The 26456-nt window shown below is 33.9% G+C and overlaps 1 protein-coding gene across 2 annotated transcripts in view; it reads left to right on the top strand.

Moving 5' to 3' along the window:
* Klhl13 (kelch like family member 13) overlaps window positions 1–26456 on the top strand; it is a 150435-nt gene that overhangs the window by 70122 nt on the left and 53857 nt on the right. Inside the window, exon 4 of one of the 2 annotated variants that reach the window (XM_028773145.1) lies at window positions 7339–7404. The exons of the other annotated variant lie outside the window; for it this stretch is intronic. Coding sequence (XP_028628978.1) covers window positions 7339–7404 — 66 coding nt within the window. The remainder of the gene's footprint in view (window positions 1–7338; window positions 7405–26456) is intronic. 2 annotated transcript variants of the gene reach the window in all.

Raw genomic sequence — 26456 nt, 5'->3', positions numbered from 1 at the left:
TATTTTATTTTATTTTATTTTATTTTATTTTATTTTATTTTATTTTATTTTATTTTATTTTTGTATTGTTCATTGTGTTGATACCCTTGATACTTGTTCCCTGCAGGTCAGTGTGAAAGGAGAGGCAAGAAAATTTAAAGGGAATGGGGGCGGGGACATCCTCGTGGAGACAGGGGTGTGTGGAGGAGGAATGGGATGTAGAAGAGTAGGTGGGTGGACAGGGAAGAAAATGAACTTTGGAGTTTAAAATGTCAAAAAAGTGGAAAAAAGATTAAAGATAAGTTTTTAAACTCAAATAAGGCTCTAGTAAGGGTCATGGTAGCATTCTGTCTTCCTGTGTTTCAGTTGTAGACTTAATCATGTTTTGTTTATTAGGGTGTATTCACTGTACATGCTGTTGAGTTACATAAAGACAACAGATTCCCTTGTGTATATGATGCGCTTTGACTGTATTCACCCCCATAGTCTGCCCCCTGTGCCTCACTCCTTCTCATCATCGTTCTGATGGTCGCATTCATTCCCTGGGTCTCCCATTTGTTTGTATAGTTTACTCTCGACTGCCTCTATACCATTTGTGTTACTGTTGGTGATGTGCAGTGGCTTGCTTGATTGAACTTACATGTTTCTTTTTTTTTTTTTTTTGCTCCATCTAGTGGAGCATTGATTGTCAGTATTGGATTTCAAAATGCGTTATTTCATCACCTGTGGTTGAAATAAGAATTGAATAGAATCTAACAATCCACAGACTAAGCTTCTATCATTTTTAATTACTAGCCTGCAGAAATGACTAGCTTTAGGAGATGCAACTTCATTTTTTCAGTGTTCATAGATGGGGTGATGACAAACCTATGAAACATATTTCTTTACTCTCTAAGTTTTAGTCATTTTATCTTTACTTAGAAAATTGACAGTGAACATTGCTTTTATTCTAGCTAAACATTTCTCTTGCTCAGTATAGTTCGTTAGTAATTTACTGAGTCACTCCATATCCATCTCCTCCATAGTTATTTACCTACTGAGCTGAGCTTTCTGCCGGTCACAGAGTCTATCAAAAGAACCACTTTTAGTATATTACTTGCTATTATGGTCTTTTATTTTTGTCTTATGACTCATACTTTTGTTTGAGGAGGAAAAGACTCCTTTAATGAATCCTTATTTAACAGCTAAAAATTAAATTTAGAGAGAAAAAAAAACCTACCTCTGCTGACATGATTTTCACCAAATTTATCTTATTTATTTGGTTGCTAATTGTGAGACAATGAGTTAGGTATTATAAAAGCATACAAATTTTTAACCTTAGTTCTCAGATTATATGAGTAGTATGTTATGCACATATATATGCATTCATGCATGTATGTGTGTGTGTGTGTGTCTAGAAAGATGGACAGGGGATGGAAACAAACAGCTATAATCCAAAGAGATAGAAGGTATAATATTTAGTAGGCTAGAACCCAACGTCCATGTCTGGTAAAGAATATTAGAGTTTTGTGGAAGAAATATCTTTCCATGAACATTGAAGTATAATTAGATTTTTTTAGTTGACAGAGTATGGAATTCCAAGAGGAAGCCTCTTAAACTAATTGTGTACAATAGAATAGGATAGAATATATGTGTCAAGAAATTGCTGATTGATAGTTGAAAGGTAACCCCAACTTGACTTTGAGAAGCTATTTCTGGCACAGATATAGATTGACTCTTCTGCAACTTTTGTCATATGAGTATAGTAAAACTTCCAGCAGCTACTCCCTAGTCTATGTGAAACTCCTCTTTAGGCATGACAGTATGTTTAGGAGTGTGTGTGTGTGTGTGTGTGTGTGTGTGTGTGTGTGTAAGCCTCTAATAAACACTGAATTTAATTTCACACGCCTGGATCCTTCTACTGCCCTGAGTTTTGACCTAAGGATGTCTGAGAAATTTCTGATTTGTTTCATTAGGATTGGGATGTTTGGTGTCTTAGTTTGGTTTTTATTTACTATAAAGAGACTGCATGACTATGGAAACCATTATGAAGGAAAACTTTTAATTTGGGGCTAGTTTACAGTTTTATAGGTTTAGTTCATTATCATCATGGTGAGAAGCATGGAGGTCTGCAGGAAGACATGCTGCAGTAGGAGATGAGAGTTCTACATCTTGATCTGCAGGCAGTAGGAGATTGTGCCACTAGGCATGGCTCAAGCATAAGAGACTTCAAAGGCTGCTTTCACAGTGACACACTTCTTCCCACAAGGCCAAACCTATTCCAATAGGGCCACACCTTATAGTGCCACTCCCTATGCACCAAGCATTCAAACACGTGAGCCTATGTGGCCCATACCTATTCAAACCACCACATTATGAAACCCTGGCTGCTTCCTCCTTTTCTATTTTGTCCTAATCCTGTGAGGGCACAGGCAGCCATTATTAGTATCAGCAAAAAGTATTCTTAGCCACTCTCTTTCCTTTGCCCTCATCTCTGCAACTGTATTGAATGACAAGAGTACTAAATTCTGCTAATATACCTGGAGTATGAACTTCTGATCTATAGAAATATGAATGATGACTTTTAATATAAATATCCTGGCTAAGCCTTTTTTTTTTTTTTACCAGTGATTTTCTAAATATGTCATCCATAGATTTAAGGACTTAAAACTTTTAAAACTTTATAAATGACCAAACTCAACCATGTTCTGAGCTATCTTAAATACTATCAGCAGATAGAATGTTGTCATGAATATGATAAGATTATGGTATTTTAAATGGTGTGTAAGTTAATTATATTAGATGAATACATGCTTGTCACAATCGCAAATATATGATACTGATTAATAGACTTGTACTAGTTGTAATTGTACTCATCCCTCTCTGTCATTCCCTTTACAACCTTGAAATAATCTAGTTATGTTAATTTGAGTAAAATAAATACCCATTCTAATGAAAGCATAATATAAAATTGATTGTCTTCTTTCCTTTCAAGCTTAAAACAAACACTATAGTAGTTACTTTCTTTTCTATGAAACTAAACATGTGAATGGTCTGGCTCATTTTGTCTTTTTTCAATTCATGGTGTCATTAAAATGTAGCTTTAAAAGTTGTTCTGAAGACGAAATGATTTTTATGTCCCCCTACCTACTAGCCCTTCCTGAGGATTACTTGAGAAGATATACCACATTTCTAATGTTGCATGCTCCTTTTCCCTCTCTATTTGATTTGTTTTTGTACAAATTAGTAGAAAGGTAATTGGTGAGGTTTTGTTCTCAATAAAATGAAGGGTACATAGACAGCTTTTGTCTTGGAAATCTTAAGTCAGAGAGCATACACTTGCAAGTATTACCTACTTTTTGAAATTATTAGCTGCCTCCTCTTAATTCATTTAAACCAAAAAATAGTGAGCATGACTTAAAAGTCTTTTTCCATTGTTGACATAAATGAAAACATCATGGTTTTTGCACTGTTGAATAAATCTTAAGATATTTTGCATCCATAAACAGGTTGAAACAAAGCTGAATACCAACAATTGCTTAATACATACTGAGTATTTGATACTCAGTACTTGTACTAAATTAATGGGATATGATTCCATAGGATGAGAATACTGATATTCACACACCTAAAGGATATTTTCTTGCCCTAGATTAATCTCCTAGCGAATAGTTAACCCTTTAAAAAATACCACTTTCTTCTTACTCTTGAATTTCTCCTTTAATGGACCATCCTTGAAGATTTTGAACCTAGATAAAAATAATTCACCCTGTTTCTCTTTCTGTGGTCCTCTTGAATTCCTCTAGTTTATTGTGTGCCTTCAAGGTGAATTCTTTTGCTTTACTGCAAGTGATAAAACACAGTCACAGTTTCCTCCAACTTAACAGCTGTTTTTAAAGGCTACTTGTACAGCTTTCAGCTATTCTGTTGGTATCTTTCTCTCATCTGTCCTCTGTAATTTTTGAACTAGATAGACAATAAAACTAGTGATGATGCAAAGCTCCTTCCTAACAGGGGTCTATCTCCCCCAAAATTCACATATTCTCTTTTGGAGCTTTAAATATGGCTTAGGAAGTTATTAAAAGTAATGTGCACTTTGATATCTGGGAAAGTGTGTCTCTTGAGCCCTAATTGTCACCTTTTTAATCATTCTGTTTTGTATAATGAACATAGGATCAAAGTGATTTCTTACATATTATATTCTAAACATTAGGAATGTTGCACAGTTCCTCTTAAGAAAAAACGGGATGATACCATAGTAAAGAGTACAATTTGAGGTAAATCTGTAAGTATAGATTTTATTCAGAAAAGGGGGATGAGAGAAAATAATGCATGCCAGAAGGACCTGTGGAGCAAAAGCAAGAAAGAACAAAGAAAACTGGGTATGATGGAGCATGTTAGGTTGAGATTTCTGGGCTGCTACAGCAGAAAGCTAAAAATGCCCCATCAGCTACGGTGTAGTGGATCCTTGATGCTGTGCTTTTCTGCTTGATTAATTCTGCCGTTGATCCAGCCACTCGCTCAACAAATGTTTTCTCATAACACAAAGAATGAAATGCAAATATTTTTGCTGTCCGGCATTGTCTTCTACTACGTGGTCTTTTTCGTGCCTTTTGCATGTCTCTCAACACTATTGCCTTCTTTGCAGCCATTGAACCACTGCCAGCTCTATTAAGTCAGTATTTTGCCTCAGTTGCAATATGATTTTCATTTTCTTCTGCTCTGGTATCCTGGTTCTGTGTTACTGAACCTTCTGCACCAGGTTTTTGTGCCTGTTTTCCTCACTCAGGAGCTTCTTGAGATCAAAAGAATTATGTCTCGTTCACTTTTATATCTGTATCAGTAGTATAGCACTTAGCAGAGCTAATTCCAAAAATAAATGAATTTTGAGTATTCACTGAATACTAAATTTTTATCACATGTAGCTTTAATTAAAAGTGATTTAGAAAGAATGTGATCTGAGGATAGAAATGCAAGATGGAGAGAGAACAGTTACATGTCTCTGTTTTGAAGTAGCTTATTTGTTTAGATGTACCATTAGGAGGTAGATTTCTGGAAAATTGGTGTAAGGGAAAAATGCAGGATTTAATACCTGGCTAGGATTTATTACTGTCTGACGTAGAGAGAGGGAAGTGTGAATGCTAATAAAGACTTAAGACCATACTGCAAATAATAAGACAGTGATGCTTGCAAAAATAGGGTTACTTTTAAATAAACATGTTTTGCCTAAGTCAGAGCTCCTGGTGCTAGCCTTTGTCTCACACTGCCTCTGCTGTAGGAGGAGCATGTTGCTCCTGTCCAGTTTGCTGAAACTAAGCTTTGGAATCATTTGGTTCTCATTTTTATATCTGATCAGGAGTTTAGATATGAAATATAAATAGTTCAACCACACTTACTGTAATTTCTTATCAAGGCAAGGTGTGCAGGACATAGGCTTTTGAATATAAAAGGCTTGTTTCCGTTTCTGGGAGCTACAGCTGAAGTGTTATACCAGGCAGAGGCACTAGGGTGCGCTACTGTGTAGTAGCAGAGCCTAGCTGTGCATCACAGCTCTTAACTTTAAAACTCCAGAGAATTTGATGAGAGAGGGATCCACAAGAACATGACAAATGATGAGAGTTCAAACCTTAAGAGAAAAATGGGCTTATTGGTAAGAGACCTTTCTTTTCCTTTATTTACTATTGTTACTTATTCATTAAAATAGCAAGCCTGTTGTTTTGAGATGTGGCTGTGAAGCGGTATATAAAAATCAATTTTATATGTATTGTAGAATTCAGGAGACATATTGGTAACCATGTAAAAATCATAGGGAACGTGTGTAAAGCTTGGTTCCTTCTTATAAAACCGCTAAGGAATTTTTCTTCTGGTTTAGACTGTGGAATGGATTTATTTATATAGCATAAATGTAATGCATGTTGAGAAATATGTATTTTTTAAAAGTTAAAATAAAGAATAGTGACTTATGTAGAAATACATAATTTCACTTAGTTACCAGAAGGTGGCACACAAGATTGTTCTTACATACACAAAGAAAAGGAATAATATTAATAAGAATATAAAATAACCTGTATTTAAAGATATTTTAGTATATTGTAATCACAGGAGTAATACAATTGCCATTTGCTTTGCAAGGCTGAATAAGAAAATAAAGACAAATGTGAATTTAACATATTGTACTTATTTGTTATTCAACCATAATATTTATCTGTATAGAATTTTAAAAGTAACCTTTGAAATAGTATTACCATTAAAGAGATGTTGTCTGGAATATATAATTTTCACACAAAAACCAAATTCTCTTTAACTGTCATATTTTGTAGGGTGCCTTTGGACTTAAAAGGCATTTGGATAATGTCTTTGTCAAGGTCTTTTAAAGATTCTCTTAGACTTTGATGTAGTTCTGACTTTAATAATGCACTAGAGCTTATGAAATGACCCATAAAAAGATCTGAGCTTGTTTATTTTGAGAAAAATATTAGGTGAGGCTAATGTTTGTTTTGCATAAGGTGATAGCAACATCAGTGCAATAAATGCAAATAAATTATGCATTGTGTTGGAGTGCCTCAAACATCTGCCAGCAAATTGTAATTTTTTTTTTTTGAGGAGAATTGACTGTGTTATATACTGCAGTGTTTCTGTAGTAGTCTCTGTTTTAAAAACTGCATTCCTGAGGCGGCTCAAGAGTATATCTGTCCAATGTTGGGAGATTTTGTATATTTATCTCCAAAAGGAGCTAGTTATGTGAAAAAACTTCACAAAAATAATCCCACAAATTTTCTGTGCAGGAGATTATACATCTATTTTCCTTTTTAAAATTAATTAAAAGCAATATGAAAATAATAACAGCAGAAAAGAAATGGTAGTAAATGAAGCTAGCAGGACATTAGCCATATGTTCTCTGAAACCTTAGAATGTGTGTCATGTGCTTTCAGGGCTCTATGGCAAAGCAGTATATCAGAAAAGAACAGACCTTTAGGCTTAAAATGCTTTTAAAAATGACAAAGCATCCCAAAGACTAAGGGGGTAGCTCCTGAAAAAAAAAAAAATGTTTCTTTCTATGATAAGTTGATTAGCTTGGTCTTGTAGATCAGCTGCAAATCAATGTTTTATTTAATGCCAATCTGCACTTTATGGTTTCTGAAACATTAAGGAAGCTCCTAAAAACAAATGCAATCTTATGATTTTCTATGTTTCATTTTGTAAAACTACTTTATATAGTATTATATTGCTCTGAGTGGCATTACATGTTCAGAATTTTAAAAATATGACATATTAAATTACAATAAATATTTTCAGGGTATGTATTGAAAAATTTGAACAAAATACAATAAAGCCACAATTAACCAGATTTTTTTTTTTTTTTTTGCACTCCACTTTCAGGAGACGGAGGCAATTGTCTTTAAAACAAGCCGATTTCAAGGATATATTAAAAAAAGCAGCTGCAGGGTATGTCCAAGGGTCTACATTTTCCTGTACCTGTTTTTTTCTGATGAGAATTTATTTTCATAAAAGACCCTGAGGTATTTAAAGACATTCAGTTATCAAATAAAGTTCCATTAATGCCTAGGGTCTGTGTTGATTGGGAAATGTGCTAATAATATTTGCATCGTTGTTTTGGCTTTGTACTTCTCATTGTATATTCACAAACCCAAGTTCATTTGCCTTTCATATCATTGCTGTGAGATAAACAAGGATAGTAGCATTTTTCTCTAATTTATAGAAAAGAAAAATAGCACTTGGGGTCATTCAGCTAATTAGTGTCAGAGTTGCAACCAGACCGCAGGTCTCTTGTTCTATCCTCTTTTGCTAATGAATGAAGTCGAAAACAAGTTTGTAACTTTTAAACCTGTATTGCATAATCAGTCTAATTTGTACTATATTTCTTTCCTTATTCCTGTACGTCTCACTTTTTCCTCCACTGTGCATCTGTGTGTCTGCTTCTGTCATGCAAAAACCTTGCTTTCAGACTCTCCCTGACTGGAAAGGATCTTGAGTTTGGGAGGGCAAGATAAGGGCTGTGGATAGTGGTTTGACAGTTGGTGGTGAGCAGCCAATGCTGATGTGCTAAGGAAGGCCCAGTGACTGAGAGAGACAGCTATTACTGTAGCTTGGGTATCTTGGGCAGGGGTTCATTACCTAATTTTAAGGCAGTTTTTCCCTAAGCCTGGTAGACCTGGTGTGATAATGAGTCTTAGTAATTGTTTAAAATGCAGAGTATGCATCCCCACCCTCAGACTTTGACATTTTATTCACCCCAGGTAATTCTTCACAGACTAATGTTTGAAAGCATTTTCCTTAAAGGTATAAGAGGCCTCTCTGTGCTTCACTATTGACTCTCGAAGAGCCAAGGAAAGAACATATTTCTCTCAGCAGAATCTATGCTTTATGTCAAAGCATATCAACTAAGACAGTCGGGACAAGGGGCAGGGAAGAGTGAGGCATGAAAGCCACCATTTGTGCACATTTCTGTGTGTGGATTTGAAGCATAGTACAATGGCTTTTTATGAATTTTGAAGGCTGTGAGGTATTTTAGAAAGGTTTGTGTCTGTTTTAAACTTGAAGAAGGTAAAAGGCAAAGAAAAAGATGTTACGAAAAGGTGAAAAATATGTTTTGGTACTTCTGGAGCTAATTTCTGCCAGCTTCCTTTTATTTGAAAATATTTTTTAAGAATGTCTAAAACATTAGGCTGTCAAAAGTGCTGCATAGTGAAAGCTTTACAACATCACTATATTTCTTCCCATCTCGATGTGTCTGATGAGACATGTGGCCAGGTCACATATGCTTTTCTGTATATTTGTAACACCTAGCAAAGTTGTCACTGCTTACTTAGACAACTCATTTATCATGCAGATTTTCTCAAGGGAGTTTTAACAAAATAGTAAATTTGTTGATTTTGATATTTGTGATATATAAGAAGTTTATATGGCACCATTGGTGGTGACTAATATGTTAAAGAGACCTTGGTAGAAAAATGCATTTATTTGATGGGAATGCATGATCTGTATTTAATAAATAAATTTGCTAAATGTTTTTTGCTGATCATCTACAGGAGCAGTTTAAGATCAGTCTGGTTACTTCTTCAGGTGTTGTTTACAAGTTTTGTGATACTTTACAAATCTGAATCATGAAAAATTGTATTTCTGAAAATCTCTAAGCATAAATATTTTTGCTTTAATATTTTGCGATTTTATAAGAACAAATTGTTCAGACCCTTTAATAGGAGACTGATAAAAATGTCTAGCAATATCTCTGACTTAGATCAAGCTCAAGAAGGAATGTTATTCTTCACATTATACAAATATATATACACCAACAGAGAACTATCCTTCATTGAAGTTTTACAGAGCTTCTGAATGCTGTAAAAAATAACTGGTTAAGGCAGATATTTGATTTGAAGACATGAAGTAATAGTTCTGAATGTATTAGCAGCCTGTAGACAGAGTTAGAAATGCAAGTAGAAAACTCAAATTTAGATTACATTTATCGTAAATGTATGGTCAACATAGAGGGTACATTCTATTTTTATTCAAAATTGCATTTAGTGAATAATAGAACATGAGATAAAGGACAAGGAATGAGTTATGCAATATTTAAAACTGCTTCTAAAGTTCAGACAAAACACCATACATATGTTATATTTTAGTACATTTTTGGTATCCTTTACTTATTTTGGAGCTCTCAAAATCACCAAAGAGAAGAACACTAAGTTTAAAAATGAGAAGTCTCTAGAAACAGTCAAGAAAAATACAGGTATTGAATAAGTTACTAAGTCTTTAGGGTGTTTCCATAGAAGACAAATAATGGAAACCAACCCTTTAACATAAATGTTGGGCTACATGTTATAGCAATGAGTCTATAGGTTCAAGTTTGAGATGGAGTTGTTAAAGTTTTTTTCTTTATACAATTGAATCTTTTATATTTTATTAGATACCTGGTCATAGCTAGCCTCAATCTTCCTGCCTCAAGGTGGCGTATGCCACTCATACACAAATGAACTTTTAATTTTTTGACAGTAGGGTTTTTGTTTGCTTTGGAGTGTTTCTGTTTATTTGTTTTTTGTTTGTTTATTTGTTTTGCTTTTTTTTTCAAGACAGGGTTTCTCTGTCTTATACTGGCTACCCTGGAACTTAATCTGTAGATCAGGCTGACCTCAACATTAGAGATTCACCTGCCTCTGCCTCCCAAGTGCTAGGACTAAAGGCATTTGCTACCACTGCCCAGCTGAGAGTAGTGGTTTTATTGAATATATGTGTAGGAAATTTTAAATTTTAGTGAACAAGACTAGAAATCAGTAAAAGTAAACCACAACATTTCATATAGCAATTTCATTTAGTATTGTATAATTTTAATAAATCATTAAGATTAATTTTCCATGATTACTGCTTCTGAGACTCCCCCCAAATGTTATAGATTTATAAACAGGGAGAGGATAGTTGAAGTAATCGGGTAATCTTCCAATCTCAGCTTTAGCCAAAACAGTAATGTTCTCATGGTAATATAATAGATCTTTGCATTTAAGTATTTTTCAAAATATTAGAATTAGAATATTAATTTATCAATTAAACTTAGAATGTTGAAGCAAACCTACTATTTGAAAGGACTTTTACATCCTCAGGTTTTATTAATGACGAGATATTTCTAAAATAGTATAGAAAGTGTGATTTTTTTTAATTGACACACTTTTGTATGGTATGCCCTGTGCTTATTATTAAAATTTTTCAACCATCATAAATAAACACAATTAGAAATTACTATTACCAAAACAATATAAATATAAAGATTTACAAATAAATATAAAGATTTACAAATAAAGATTGCCATATTTTTTCATTCACCTTTGTTAGTTCTGCTTTTATAGAAAGTTACCAAAATGAAAATAAAGTCCTGAAATGTTGCAAATGTAAGTATTTTTATTCAAAATAGCCATATCTTTAGCTGTTCATTCAAATTTGCTCTACATTTTTATTTTAATTATGTTTGGCTCTGATGGGTATCAAAACCATAGCTTTAAGCATGCCAATGCTCTTTTAATGAGCCATATCCTATTCTATCCTATCCTATTCTGCATTTTCAAATGGTTTTCTATTTGGATACATTTGGAAGCTTAATGTCTTATTTCCCTCAAAGTAATTTAAGCATATCCTTAGGAAGTTGCTGAGAGGTATTTAACAAGGCAAATAACCTTACCACACACTGCTTTTTCAGTAGGCCCATTTATTTTATATATGTAAGTACATATTTTATTTAACATGTACTTCTTTTATCCAGATGGTATCTAGGCTGCTCAGTTTTTTATCAATGTGGCAAATACCTTAGTGAAATAATTTAGTTTCAGAGGTTTCAGCTCAAGGTCAGCTAAATCCTTTACATCTAAGGCAAGGTGTTGGGAACATATTCTAGAAGTTGCCTATGTTATAGTCTTGAAGAGGGGGTAGAGAGGATGATGACCAAGGCATAGCTTCCAGAGCACACCTCAGTGACCAGTGACCTCCTTCCTTACCTCTTACCTTTCACCTCCTTCCAAAATAATGTCATCATCTGTGACTCAAGCCTTCAGCCCTTGATAGAACATGTGATAACATTTCCGCATTTCTATATATTTGTTGATTTTATATATATATATAATCATGTGATTTTATATATATAATCATATATAAATAAGCATATGAATATATATATATAATCATATATATAGTTGTATTTTAAGTAGATATAGATAGATAGATGATAGATACTTTGATATTAGGGATTATATAGCCTAAAATTATCAAACTAATAAATATTCCTTTTACCTAAACTCTACTTGTGGTCCTAGGAAATTTAGCAATGCTATTTCAAACACCTTTCTTCAGTAGGATATACTGGTTGAGTCAATCATGAGCTTACATATTTTCCATTCAATTCACACAACTTAATATGTACTGAGTGCCACCCAATATGACAGAAATGATGTTGAGGTAGGAAGTTATACAAATTAAAGAATTCTTGATTATGCTTGAAGGATGATCAGTAATTTGGTGTGGCTATCTGATGTAACATGTTTGTGGTACAAGGTTTGCTAACATCATGGTATCCTACTTGGGCACCAAGTAAATTATCCCTCTAAGATGATGATAAACCATCTCTTTATATTGCTGTTTGTAATTAATTTTAAAAGTATACTGTAAAAATCATTTCTTTAAATAACATATATTAAAATCATTAATGTCTGCTACTATATCCCTAGTAAATACAGGCACTCCAGTTGGTAGTTAACATACTACTAAACAAATTGGAATATTCCAAGATACTGAAGGGTAGAAAACAAGAAGATATATAAATAATATAGATACTACCAGAAGATAGACAGCAGGGATGGCAATAGCCATTCAACATTTGTCTCTTTTTAGCTTTAACAGGACAATGAGTAGAGTAAGTATAGTCAGAATCTGCAGGTCTTTTGGTTCCTCAACAACTGGACTTTTGTTCTTTGCTTAATATAGTCCCTGGGCATCTTCATCCACCCATTCCTACTCCTGACTTAGCCCCATAGCATTGATAGGTTCTACCAATTAGTAAAAATGTGTAGGTGGCAGTCATCTAAGACTTCCAACTATAAATGTTTAACCAGCTATAAATGTTTGACATAAAAATCAGGAAGTTCTTTTTGTTCCCATTCCAGTTATTATCTCCCTTGCTATTCCTTAAACAATTTTGTTCTTTGATTCCTTATATCGCATGCTTTGCTTTTTCAGTACACCAGCTCTTCACATTGCTGTTCTACCACTGCATGACTAATTACTCTTAGCCATTGGAGCTATTCAAGAGTTATTTATGCTACCATGGAGTAAGGGATTTTATTCTCTGCATTTGCATATGAACATAAGATAGTGATATTCTGTCAGGAGTAGTCATAGCTATAATTGCATATGTCTCCATAGATCTGTTGTGGGACCATATGTATCTATGTAGTTCTATTAGGAAATTTACAAAATAGAATTCTCCAATATAGTATTCTGTGAGAAACATTTGAGATTGATTGTAAGAAGGCCATGAACATGTGTATCTATGATGAAGTTTATTGTGTATTTTGTATTCAATTTCACAGAAACAAATTAATGAAACAGAAAAGCACTTATTATCTTACTGTGTATGAAAGATACACACATACATATATATGTGAAGAGTATTTCCCTAAAGAATTTTGATGTGCTGTTCACTTTTGTTGCTGTTGTTGTTGCATATTTGGCCAGAATTATAAATCCAGAATTACAAGTACTGGTTGCCATGTACATGCTTTACTAATTGGTAGAACATAACATAAATGAATATGCACCTTGGTATGATCTGTAACAATCTTGTCAGGACAATATGAGTAACATTGATATTGTAGATTGGTCTGAAGAGATAGTGTCAAGATTGCTAATTACAAGATAAATAGATTCCCAGAATACAACAGGCTGTATCAGCCAGTCATAAAATTCACTTCTACACGTTCTTTAGGGATAATTACTGAGAAAAAGAATCAAGATTATTGGCTGTATTATCTCTATTTTCCCTATACCATGACTGCCTTAAATTGTACTTACATTATTTTTCACCTGATCATTCTTTGACACATTGTAGAATTAAAGGTTTTGGTGTGGTTCTGTACATATACTTTTTCATTTGGATGATTCTGTCCCATTTCAGTCTTTCAGTGGATGTCCAATAAGTGGATGAATTATTTCTTAGTTGTCCTTGTTTCTTTAGAATATGCTGAGATAATTAATAGGATGTGGTTCACTTCAGATAGAAGCATACATCTAATGGATAGTCTGAATGAAAAAAAATCTTCAGGAATGCTATAGAAGTAATTCTGGACTAGGAGACTGAAAGCAATCTTTTAGCTAGTCAGCACTAAAACAGAAGACAAATTAACTTCTCTGAGTTCAGAATTTTTATCTCCACAGATGAGAATACTGAAAAAGATGTTTTGTAGGCAATCTACCAGTCCTAAGATCTTCATTTCCTACTTTGGAAGCCATAGGGTTCTGTGGTATAGGAACTGTCCAAAAACTGATCTTTCTTTCTATGGCCTTGACCAAGAACCATCATTGTCTTCTAGCTATTTTTTCTCTGAGATGTATATTGCACAGGTACTTAAGACATTAATGTTTATAAAATACTTAGAATATCCTTCTGTTTTCTGTGGTGCTATAGGATAGCATTCAAGTGTTCAGTAAATGAAATCAGTCTTACTGTGCTATGATTAGGGGACAGTATGAAAGCAGTGTTTCACTGAATCGGAGTTAAATTATAATTTAAATGTATAATTAATCATTTTTATATAGATGCAAATATATTGGTTCTGGTATATGATGGTAATTATGATTACATTCAATATTTGCTATTAAGCTCTCAGGTAAGAGAATGGAATCTGGTTAATTTTGATATTGCTACTTTCTAATGTGGCAATTTTACCTGTGTAGAGTTTATTTCTAAACAATACATGAGGAATGGTATTGTTAAGCAGATTTAAATAAATGAAAATTTATTGACCATATTTCTACTTAAAATAATTATCTCTTATGCACTTGGTATAATGATCATTTGCAGGTGACAGATAGTTACAAAGCATATAGCAACTTATTAAGCCCAAAACCTAGAATTGAATGTAAATAAATGCTTATAATCAGGCCTAATGGTATTTGCATTTTAAGTCTTTAAGAATGCTGAAAATGGGATACAAGGAAGCAGGTTGGTTTCTTCTCACTTTGAACAACTATTTAAATCATTTTATATAGCACTAAATCTCTCAGAAGTCTAGACTGAAAATTGACAAATGAAATTTACTTTGATTAGTTTCTTTGGCTCTTAATGAAATTAGACAACAGTTTTGTTTGTTTGTTTGTTTGTTGTTTACTTCAGTCAGTTGATTGTTAACAGAAGAATGATACTTCAAGGATCAATGATCCTTGAAAATGATCATCAACTATATACTTTGGAAAGTTGTAAAAAACTCTCACTGTGTTTTCTATTCAGCAATTTTGAGGTGTCTCTCTGGACAGATAGCTAGTAGAAACACTTGCTACTGTGCTTTGGTACAAGTCTGGCTTCTCAGAAGGTGAAGTTACATTTGCAATTGCTGCTTTGTAGAATTGCCATGAGATAAAAGCTTAGATCTTCCCTTCCTAAAATATACTTTTCTTACTACAAAACAGCTAACATATTGCTATTTTAGGTTTAATATTTTCAAATGTCTGCATGTGCTTTAGACATTTAAATTTTATTAGAGACTCATTTTGGAATGAGCCATTCCAAGCTGGATGTATACATATATGTGTGTCTCTATACATGCTTGTGTATATATGTTTATGCATATATTTTTCTTCTGGGTTTCAAAAACTTACTCTTGCTGACTGTTTCTGAGGCCTTTCCTAGACAACATAAAATCTCCCAATATGAAATGCTGACTATGGTGTATTTGTATTTCTGAGGTTATTTTTTTTAAAGCAAGTATGTTTTCAGTGCTAAGATGTTGATGAATATTCTTTTCTTTGATTCATTTAAATATTTTTCTGAGATAATTTTGGGTTGAGTACTAAAAGGAGTTGGAAATTTTTCGCCTTTTTTCTTCCTGAGAATTAGTTAATGTATGATAGAATAAAAATTACATGGGAAGTAATAATGGCTAATGCCAATTTAATATTTATAAGGTTTATGGATTACTGATAAATGCTTCAAAATAAACATTGTCTTTCCAGACATGAATGTGCATGTAAATACCACTCCTATATCTGTATTTGTATCTCACAAAAAGTGGCTTTTTGCTTTCATAATGAACTATATTTGAAAAAGAAGATGTTGATTTCCTAGTTGATTTCATGCTGTTTCTGGTGTATTAAGTGATGTGGTTTTTGGATTTTTCAAAGTTGTTTCCTATTAAAGAAACATTTATCTGTAGGATTTTTTTAATACAAAAACAAATTTTTTTAAGGGACTGAATCTCAGTCTTTAGAAAGCAGGATAGTTTGAAAGGACTGTTTGGCTGGAGGTTTATTGTCTTGATATGAATATAAGAATAAGTATGAGCTCTTTGTTGTGGCAGTTATTGTCTTTAAAAGATAGTGACTTTTCTGTTATTGGTGGTCTACTTTATTAAGTAGGCATTGATGGAGAGACAAGATAATTTTGTTTTTACTAGAATAGAGAGGTGTTAGGGAGGTAGGTTTTTTTTATAGCAGCAACTTGCCCATTTAAGAAGCAGTATTTTTCAGCTTGTAAAGAAAGAGTTGTGAATAGTATTGATTTAATTTAACCTAATTTTACTTTTAAAGTTGCATAGAAAATTTGTGAATTTGTTGTGCTGCTTTAAACAAAAGTGCAAAACACCTAATCACTTTCGGATTATTTACAACACAATTGCAAGGCAGTATTTTAAAACAATGTAGATGAACCCTTTATTTGACATTGCTTTCATGGAATACCTCAAGCTGCTTTAACAGCAGCTTCAATTTTTGGAACCTCTTTGACAGTCGCTAATCCCAAGAGGTTACTGGACCACTGCTGAGCTGTGGAGTGGTCCCTGCTGGACACCTGCTTGGCTAGCAGTGTCGGTCTTTCCTCTAGACAATTTGTGAGCTGTTTGGGGGGCGGGGTAGGAGGAGTAAGGGGGTGAACGGGAGGAGAAAAGGGGAAGAAGGGGAGGGCAGTATTGAATTAGATTGTTGATAGCGTCCCTCCGAGGACTGCTATTAAGAGCGCGCTATTCTGTACTTCTGTGCTGCAGAAGACAGAGAGATATTCGTGTTGCCACAGCATGTTGTAAATGTACGAGGTTTTGCTCATCCCGGCTTGGAAATAAAAATAGGGAAAGGAGTGCAACTTGAATCAGAAGCTACTAGAGGAGCGCGCAGAGTTCTGCAGCAGTTTATATTTGCTCTGACATTTTGCTTTCTTCTAACTGGAAAACAGAGGACCTGGCATTTTTTAAATGGGCTTTTCCCATAATGGCATTCTTGTATTGTGTGGCCAGAGCTTTCACAGGAGGAAAGCAGGCTGCTGAATTTAGTCACTGATCTCTATTAGCTGTGGCCTAAGGCTATGCTGAGGTTTATATCCCATTTGTACTGTTGCAGCTCAAAAGAAGAATGTTCAGAGGATGACAAATGTATTCTGAGTAGGTATGTTGTTTCATTTTTATATGAAACCCATCTATTTTTTTCTGCTACTATTGGTCAGAAATCAGGTTAATAGGTATAGAACATAGTATAATGCAGCAGTATCCCTGTTAAGGTAGAACAATGGTATTGCAAGCTTTAAAAAAAAGGCACCCTAGCTGCTTTTATTAAGTAAAGCTGCATTGTGTACTATGCACAGTACAATGTACACTCACACACACGCACGCACGCATACACACACACACACACACACCAGTCAACACTTTCCTAACGAGGTGGCACTATTGTTGAATTGGAAGGATAGGATCATCTTATTGCTTTAGGGGACAGGACGATTTAAAGGAGGTACCTTGCATTCCTATTGTACAGATTGGAAGCGTCGGTTTTTAGGGCACTGGCAGAATCTTTTGCTTGTTCTCCGCGGCTGCTGTGTCGGTACACTGTGGAATGTAAGTGTTAGTTGGCAGTCTGTTATGGAAACGCTGTTTACTGTTATTGTAGTACCGTGGTGACAACATGCCATTGAAATGGAAAACGAGCTCTCCTGCTATCTGGAAATTCCCAGTTCCTGTGCTTAAAACATCCAGGTCAACTCCACTTTCTCCAGTATACATGTAAGTGAGAGAAAATAGGATATTTAAGTGGGGTTTCTTTCATGAATCTGCCATGTGGCAAATCGTGGGAGGGGGATCCCAAATAGCAACATCTCCTAACTGACAAGATTGACAAACAAACAAACAAACAATGAAAAAAACAGCCAAACAACAAAAAACCGTCAAGCTTGCTTACATTTAGAGATAACTGGCATGCCCAAGTTAACATGGGTTTTGTTTTCCTAGAGTTTATTTTCACTTAAAGTGTTAAATGCAAATCTAGTCATGAAGGTATAAGCAAAGGATTATATAAGGAAACTTTAATGTTTAACATGAACTTTTTGGTATTTTTATATCTGAAACAGTAGTTTCTTTTGTGCATTAGCTTAAATTCTGCTGATTCTTGATGTTTATGATATGCTAAATATGGGTATGTTTGGTGTATTATTTTGGATGAATTTGAAACATTCATAGTTCATCAAATGAGTCTTTCAGTTGAAACTTTTACACTCTAGTTCTGTATAAATGTTAATGAATGAATGAATGAATGAATGAATGATCTGTCTTTCTCAGTGTTCACTCAAGTTGTGAAGTACAAGTTCAAATTTAGGTGGCATGTTACTTTTCTGGACAGTTACTTATATATTCAGTGGTTGAGAAGAGAGTATTCGACAAACAGCTGTTTAGAAATGTGTTTTAAGTAAAAAGCTATAGAAATACATTGGGCAATCTGTTTAGAAATTTTAAAAATTATTTTAAATCTATAAAATATAGCGTTAAAAACAAATTCTGGTAGCTATGTTGAAATGTTCTTTTGAAGTATTGTTCAAAATCTTCTTTTAGAGGAGGAATGAGTGCCGGAAAGCTGGACCTTTTAAGAAAACAATATTAGGACAAGCAAATCTTTTGAGTATTTAGGGTGCTTGAACTCTGAATGTTCCCTTGAAATTATTTTTTAGTGGGTAGTCATAACGTGGAAATTCTTTTTGCTTTAAGTGAAATACGTTTTTAGAAGTCCATTTTGTGTTGTCATTTTTTTAAACTTTTGTTGTATGTGATATACAATAGTCAGGTCTTTTGAAAGGTACTCAGTTGCTTTCACTGTAATTGAAGTGATTCCCTGGAAAGCATTGAAAGAATGAGGATATTTCAGAGTCAGTTTGAGATTATTTTTCATGATGCTCCTTGTTTGTGTTCTTGGTTATTTTATCTAATTGGATAGTGAAGTTTTTTTTTTTTTGAAGTGAAATAATTTAGTTGATGTTTGTGAAAATACAACAGCTATGTTTGGATTGCAGATGCTATATTTAGGAAAAGCACAAATTAATGAGAGGTGACAATTAGTGGAGTTCCTTCCAATTATTTGAGAAAAATAGGATTGCTTCCCGACTTTATGAATCTTAGCTAATGAGGAATAGTGAAATATATACGAAAAGCAACTAGACTATAAACAAAACAAAATCCTGGAAAGATCACTGGGTTACAATGAATAATAGTAATTAATGTTTATGATAGTTTTTACTATGTTTCACTGTTCAAATGATCCAAATTATACTCTCTTTTGAGGTTTCTTTGCTCTTTTTTAGAGATGTCTAAACATATGTCAATATTTTATTAGTTCTTAGTAGCCATAAGCTCAGATACAAGGGAATAATACAACATTTTTAACAAATAACATTCTTCCCTTGGAGAATTCATCTGTTTAGAAGGTAAAAGCTAGAAAATATTGTGCTCTTACGATGGTGAATACTATTTACTGATAATACACATAGGTAAGATGGAAAGATGTTTGAAGAGTGAAAGGTTAGGCTAGCCTATTTTGACTGGTATCACCAGACAACATTATTAAACTGATCCCAGTATGCTTTTCTTTATAAACATATTACTTCCACACATCAAGTGAATATACATGGAGATACAAATGTTTGATATGGAAAAGGGTCACTTGGGGAGTATGTACATTGATTGCTTCTTGCCTAAAAGATCACAATGCATTGAGTCATTTGGCCAACAATAATAAAGTATGTTGTTATCAGTGCTTTATAGTCTACTGAATCTATTTAACTTTAACATAAAATTCAAGCCCCAAATGATGAAAATTAAGTTAGATTACTGGGTTAGATACCAATATTTGGTCTTAGACCTGTTTGACTGGCAAATAAATCTTGGGGTCTGTTTCTGTTGCTCTTGAAACTCTTTACGTTGCAATGGAATAGTTAAATTCTGACTCCTTGGTATCCTGTGATCTGTTGGACATTGATCTATAAAATCCTGTCTTAGAATTTCAAATAATATTTTGAATAATCTAGAATCATTCACAGCTTGTGGACAATCTTCTTATTTGTGTGCCTGTGCAGCACAAAGAAGGCTTTATACTGTTTTATCATTATGTACTGCAATTTGTTAAACACACATTACATGACTTTGGTTGGAAGCAAGTATTTTCTCAAAGACTGCCAAAACAAGATTTCTTTAGTTATAGCACAACTGTACTGTAGGAATTCAGCAAGTATAACAAAATGTAAAGGGTCTTACATTATCTTTTTAAGTCCAGTGTCAGTGCTGTTTGACTCGAGCTTTGCTTTGATGCTGAAGACAGGTCAGGACTGCTATGCTAACTCTCTGCTACAGTACAGAACATCAAATTCATTTTCAACATCAAACAAATATATTACATTTGTTCCTGTGGAATTTATAGTTCCAGTTTGTTTTCTCTTTTTAGATAATTGAAATGATTCAATATTTTCAAGGGTTGTGACAATAGTGACTATGGCACCTTTAAGGAAAATTGTTTTATGTAGCATAAAATACATTTCAATTATGTTATAATGTGTTAAGGGAAGTAAAAGATTTAAGATAATTTTTGGCCCTGTTTACTGAGTAGACATAGTCTTCCTCCAGCTTCAGGTTTGAACACATGCAGAGTGCTATGCCATCCATCTGGATTTCTGAAGGGATTCGCTCAATAGCCACGGAGTCCATGGTGACATGTTTGTGCTATCCGTCTGTTCAACAGTAGGTTGAAGTTCGGCTTTAGCCTAGGGGAGGTTCTCCTGTTCAGTGAAAACTACATTAGTAGAGATGCTGTGGATGACAGGTGTAAACCATATAAACTCCCCTGTCATTTGGCTTAAATTAATAAAGCTGAAAGGGCAACCGCATTGAAGTGCTTTGCCAGGGTTTTGGTATTCATTGTTTTAAAACAGCAAATGGCTCCTTCAGACCAATGTTATAGGATTGATGCATTGTTAGATTCTAAACGCACATTGAAACAGTATTAGTACTAGAAACCTTTTTTTTCTTTTCTTCACAAACAGAAAGTTTTGTCAGTAATAGGAGTATGGAAAGAAGGTGGAAAATAATTAGGTTAAGAATTATATAGTGCATCATAACAGTGAATTGTAGCAAGATGGGCAGTATGATATCTTTTCCTTGGATTTTTCACTTTCTTAAGCTAAGAGATGACAGATATTGGTGAACTAATTTGAATCACAATAATCTCATCCTCCTTTAGCCTGTATGATTGTAACTGGTTAGCTTTCTGTTTAAAATTTGCTGTATATGTAAACTATATTCTACAATTAATGCCAACAGTGTAGTATTTTGTAGCAAATTCTCAATCAATAAAATTCAGTCCTTAGATTCCCTGAGAAAAACATTTCCTCATTTCTGGATGATTGAAAATTCAGATATAACTAAAATGCATATTTTTATACTTTTTGATATTTTCTTTCCCTTCTTTCCCCTAAGAATATCCTCTACTACTTCATGGAACAAATCCAAACTTGTTATTTGGAAAATCTTTCTTAACTAGTGCAATCCATCAATAGTCGCAAATTTAGAAAGACTAATAGGTTTCAGTTAACACATAAACTTTTAATTATGTGTCTGTTTGATTTGTCTTTGCTACCTAACAAAATTATGTCAATAAATCATATAGCTAATAGATTAGACTAATTTGTACTGCTCTGTAACTTTTGTGGCATGGTGGATAGGAATTTGTATTGTCTTGGTTTACAGAAAGGTTACCTTATCATTTATTAATAGAAAATCACAGTGACCTTTGAGGTGATTTGGAGAGCTCATACTTCCTTTAATTAGTACAGGAACCCCTTCTGTGGTATTTGTCGAGGATGCCAATCCGTGTCCTCCTTGAACACTGTCAGGAAAAAAGAACTGACTACCTTTCCCAGAATAGCACCCTTCTCCATTCATGGACAGGTCTTTGTACTGTGCAAAATCAGTTCCTCTTTTATTTCCTCATCCTAGTAGAGTCTGGTGGAGCTAGTATAGTTAAATTTCTTGAATAGAGCCAAGCTTGAAAACTGTCCTGTGTGTCGTGGTTCCCAGACACTTCATGCTTAAGTTGTTTTCACTGGGTACTTCTATACAATGTATGTGGTCCCATTAGGGGAAGACAGCCTTTGGTATCTGCAAACTTTTCTTGTTAGAGGTTTGTGCACACCCTCTTCATCAACATTTATTCTTTTAGCTATTTAAGATACTTTAGTCTGGCATGTTCAAGTAATGTCAATCCCATTGTGTATTTTTTTAAAGCTCTTCTCAAAACCATTTAATGAACTTGCAAAATACTACATGTAACTCATGTATAAAATGACAGCTAGTGTTTCTTTTACTTTCAGATATTTCAAAGAATTTAACTTGCCAATAATTTACTTTGCTTCATTCTTTTTATCCTTAATGAGATATCGCTACCCAGAATCCCTCACTGCAAAGCAACTGCCCATAGGGGGCAAGAAGTAGAATTGTAAATCTTAATATTGTCACGAGAAATACACAGTTACTAGGGATTCCTCCCATTCAGCTTGACAGAAATGTTCAGGCAAGATATATGTAGAACCAAATTTGAGAGAGAGGAACGAGTGAGAGAGCAATAAGAGACTGGCCAATGTCTGTGTAAGTAACTTTATTGCAGTTAAAGAGTTCAGAGATAAGCACTGCAGATGATATTTTAAGTTGAAACGGCACTCAGAGTATTACTGTGTGTGTGTGTGTGTGTTTCTTCAAGTGTATACCAAGAGGGCATATACATGCTATTCTGGGTATTCAAAGTGCATGCCACCTCTTCAGTCATCTTGTAAGTTGAAAATATCACAGGTAAAGAACAATGAATTCCATACACCTAACTTATTCTATATCCTTGACTGCCATCACAGCATACTGTAAGTTGTATTGTTTATCATCATAATGTGTGACTGTGACATATAGTGCTCAACTCTAGGAGCATCACAAGATACAGTCATACCACATTGGATAATATAGGAAAAGGTCAAAATTCAGAAGATTTGCTTCTGAACGCATATTTTATAGCAAATGAAAGTAAGTGTGTGTGTGTATGTGTGTGTGTGGCACTATTGTAAATTAGAGCCACCATATTCTAAATCAGTAACATTCAGCAGTTGCTTGATGTTGCATGCCAAGAATAACTGCTGAGTGTTAGGCACATGCAGTCCTTACTGTCAGTCAGAAACTATTCTTCATCTTCCATTCTGTTTTTATTCATGTTTTCCTTCTGTGAAAATTCTGATCCAAGATAAGCATTAAATAATTTCAATTTTGATAACTGATTTAAAGACCATGAAAACATTGCAGAAGAAAAAGGGGTCTAGATCCTAATGGGGCACAAATTGGAGATAGGTACCAGATTTTAAAATGTATTCTGCATAGTATTCAAAACAAAGTAATTTATACTTAAACCGGATGGTATCTTTTTAAACAACAAAATGGAAGGCCATCCTCATGTTAGACAGGAAATAATTTATTAGTCATATGCTTTTTGTCACATAATGGTACTTACATAGCTTTCCTAGCAGCAAAAGTTTCATCTAGTCTATGTAATGGAATTTTGGGTTATCATTTTCAATTATAGTAAAGTATTTTTACTGACATCATTCACAATGATAAAGGGTTCTGTTGTTTTTACTCAGTTGTTTACATTTATGGCTTGCTAAAGTGAGAACATGCACACCTTGTTTCAGAGCACAACTTAAAATGGGGTTCAGTGAAGAAGTGAAATCACATCCTGCAATAAGAAAATAAAAAATAGTGTAAAACTTTATCATGTAAATCACATACTCTAAATTTCATATGAGAGTGGACCCTTTTTTAAATGTCCTCATTTATTATGGTTAATAATATTTATTGAGTGCTACTATGAAACTGCTAAGCAACTTCTATGATGCTTCTCTCAAACTGCATACATCCTTACATTCACAGACACAGAATTTCAGGTAAACTAATTAGCTTGTTTAGTATGGTAAGTGACACCATAATTTAAGCCCAGGGTTACCTGATTTCAAAGTCTTTGCTACCTCTAATACCTTTTTCATTTGTGTAGATGTCTGTGTCTTCTAAATTAAGTTTAATGTCATTTGTGGTGCTTGGTATGGAACCCTGGCTTTGTGGATGCTAGGCAAGGTCTGTAACACTAAACTCCACCCCCAGATAATACTATTGCTACTTTTTATTTCATATTTTAATTAGATAATATCTCACTAAGATTAAAATAGAGGCAGGCAGCCTGGTAGCTAAAAGAGCTTTTCTGTAGTGAGTGGTGGTATGGAAAAAGAGATTCATCCACATATTGTCAGCTGGCAAAGTTGTTCAAAAATGTTGTGTCAACTTTATTCACTTGCTATTCTGATCTACTGTCTCCTGTTATGTGTATATTTTTTCCTAAAATTATTTATGTGGGCATTTTTTTTTTGTCTTTGAGACAAGGTCTCACAATGTGGCTCTGGTTAGCCTGAAACTTGCTATCTAGAACAGACTAGCCTGGAACTCACAGAATTCTGCCTCCCAAGTGCTGGGAATATAGGCATGCACCACCACACTTGGCCTGTGTAATTCATAATGCATTACTCTACTTTGGTTCCCTGTGGAAACTGGATACCATGGACAGTGCTATAACTTTTTAACACTGTCCAAGAACACCTTTCTATTCCATTTGTTTAATATTTTCTTGAGGACAATAATATCCTATTGCTTAGTTATATACAAGCACTCAATATAAATTTAAATTTCCCATTTCTTAGCTTTCTATTGCTTTAGTATTGAGTTAATATGTACTGGTAGCCTAAAGCTTCACAAATGTATTATTTTACAGTTTAGTAGATCATAAGATTGACACTGTCTCAGCAGGCTAAACTCTAAGTTTCAGCAGGGCTGGGGCTCTAGGGAAAATCTATTTCCTGTTCATTTCCTGTCAGTGATTAAATGAAGTTCTCTGTGAGTGTAGGATTAAGGTCCCCATTGTCTTGCTGGCTATAGCTGAAGGAGAATCTTAGCTTCTGGAGGGTAACTTCATTCCTTGACTTTTGACCCTCCTCCATCTTCAAAGCTAACAAGCTGAATCCTTTTTTTTTTTAATTGCTCTCTGACCCACTCTATTTTTTCATATAAGGAGTTATCTGGTTAGATTTGGCCACCTGAGTAATACAAGACATTTTGACATATCAAGGTCCATAATATTAGTTACTTTCGCCTTGGACATGTTCACAACATGCTTTTGCCTTTAACATGCTCATAAGATTCTGGGTTGTGAATATTCTCGGGTGTCTGCTCTAATGCATCTAGATCAACACAGTCATATATGACTTGTATAGGAATGTAAAAAATGTTTTTTACAGTCAACCAAAGTAATATTATAACCTTTGAATTCTTACAGCTAAGCTATATTAATTTATGGTTCAATAATTTTCTGCTTGCAAATTACAGTAATTTAAATGTTACATAGGCAGCTCTAAAACTCTTGCAACAAAATTTAATGAAAATCTTATTAAAAGTAGAATTGTCCATTGAAAACCTTATCACCTGGGTTTTTGTTGAAAGCATCATTAGAGCACGATAAAAGAACAATTTTATGTTCCAATGCTTTAATAGATATTGACGACATCAATTTTGCAAGGAGACATAATTGCATAAAATGAGGATAAAAATATGAACTAAAATGCTTGCCATTGAAATGGTATTATTTATTGGACTTCATAATACAAAGACTATATGAACAAGATTTCCACACCTTAAGACTCTGAAAATTAAGTTAGCAGTAGTACTAGGTTTTGGATGAAATAGTGAAACTCATTTTCTTAATAAGCATAAACACATAAAATTATCCCATTGATATTAGTGCTATTTAGAAATTATTAAGGTGAGTGTGCATGGTTCAAGTTGGTCGATATAACTGCATCATATTTTGTTGAAAACCTAAATTGTTCCATATTTCTTTCTTCCCTCACAAAGCATTTGTCTGTTCAAAGAACTGTTCAAAATCAGGTGAAGTAGAAAGTTTTCTAGAAAACAATAGTAACTAGAAGGTTCTTACACATTTCTGCAAAGTCAAATAGACACAAGTTTCTGAGAACCTTTTAAACAATCTTTACACACATATCCTTTGGGTTAAGAATCAATAAAATTCAATGCAATTAAAATTTCTAATGTATTTTAGAATTATCATGCAATGGCATATAATTATGTGATTGATAGCCTTTCTTATGCCCTTTAGTCCAAGGTTTCTGTTAGGAAATGAGAAAGTATTGAAATTTGAGTGTTCCTTAATTACTAATTATTGAGTGAAATCATAACAGCAGGTGAGTACTGTTTGTGCTTCTGTTACTGAGTTTTAAACCTGATTCTTCAAGTTACTAAGACCTGAAAAAGCACGTTACTAACCTTGGAGTCAAATGTAGTGAAGTTTTGAACGCAGATCTTGTTACTCAACTCTCTAGATACTATCTTCTTACT

The sequence above is a fragment of the Grammomys surdaster genome, unplaced genomic scaffold (genome assembly GCF_004785775.1).
Source record: "Grammomys surdaster isolate TR1022 unplaced genomic scaffold, NIH_TR_1.0 222, whole genome shotgun sequence".
Lineage (NCBI taxonomy): Eukaryota > Metazoa > Chordata > Mammalia > Rodentia > Muridae > Grammomys > Grammomys surdaster.
This window is presented reverse-complemented; position numbering and strand designations above follow the sequence as displayed.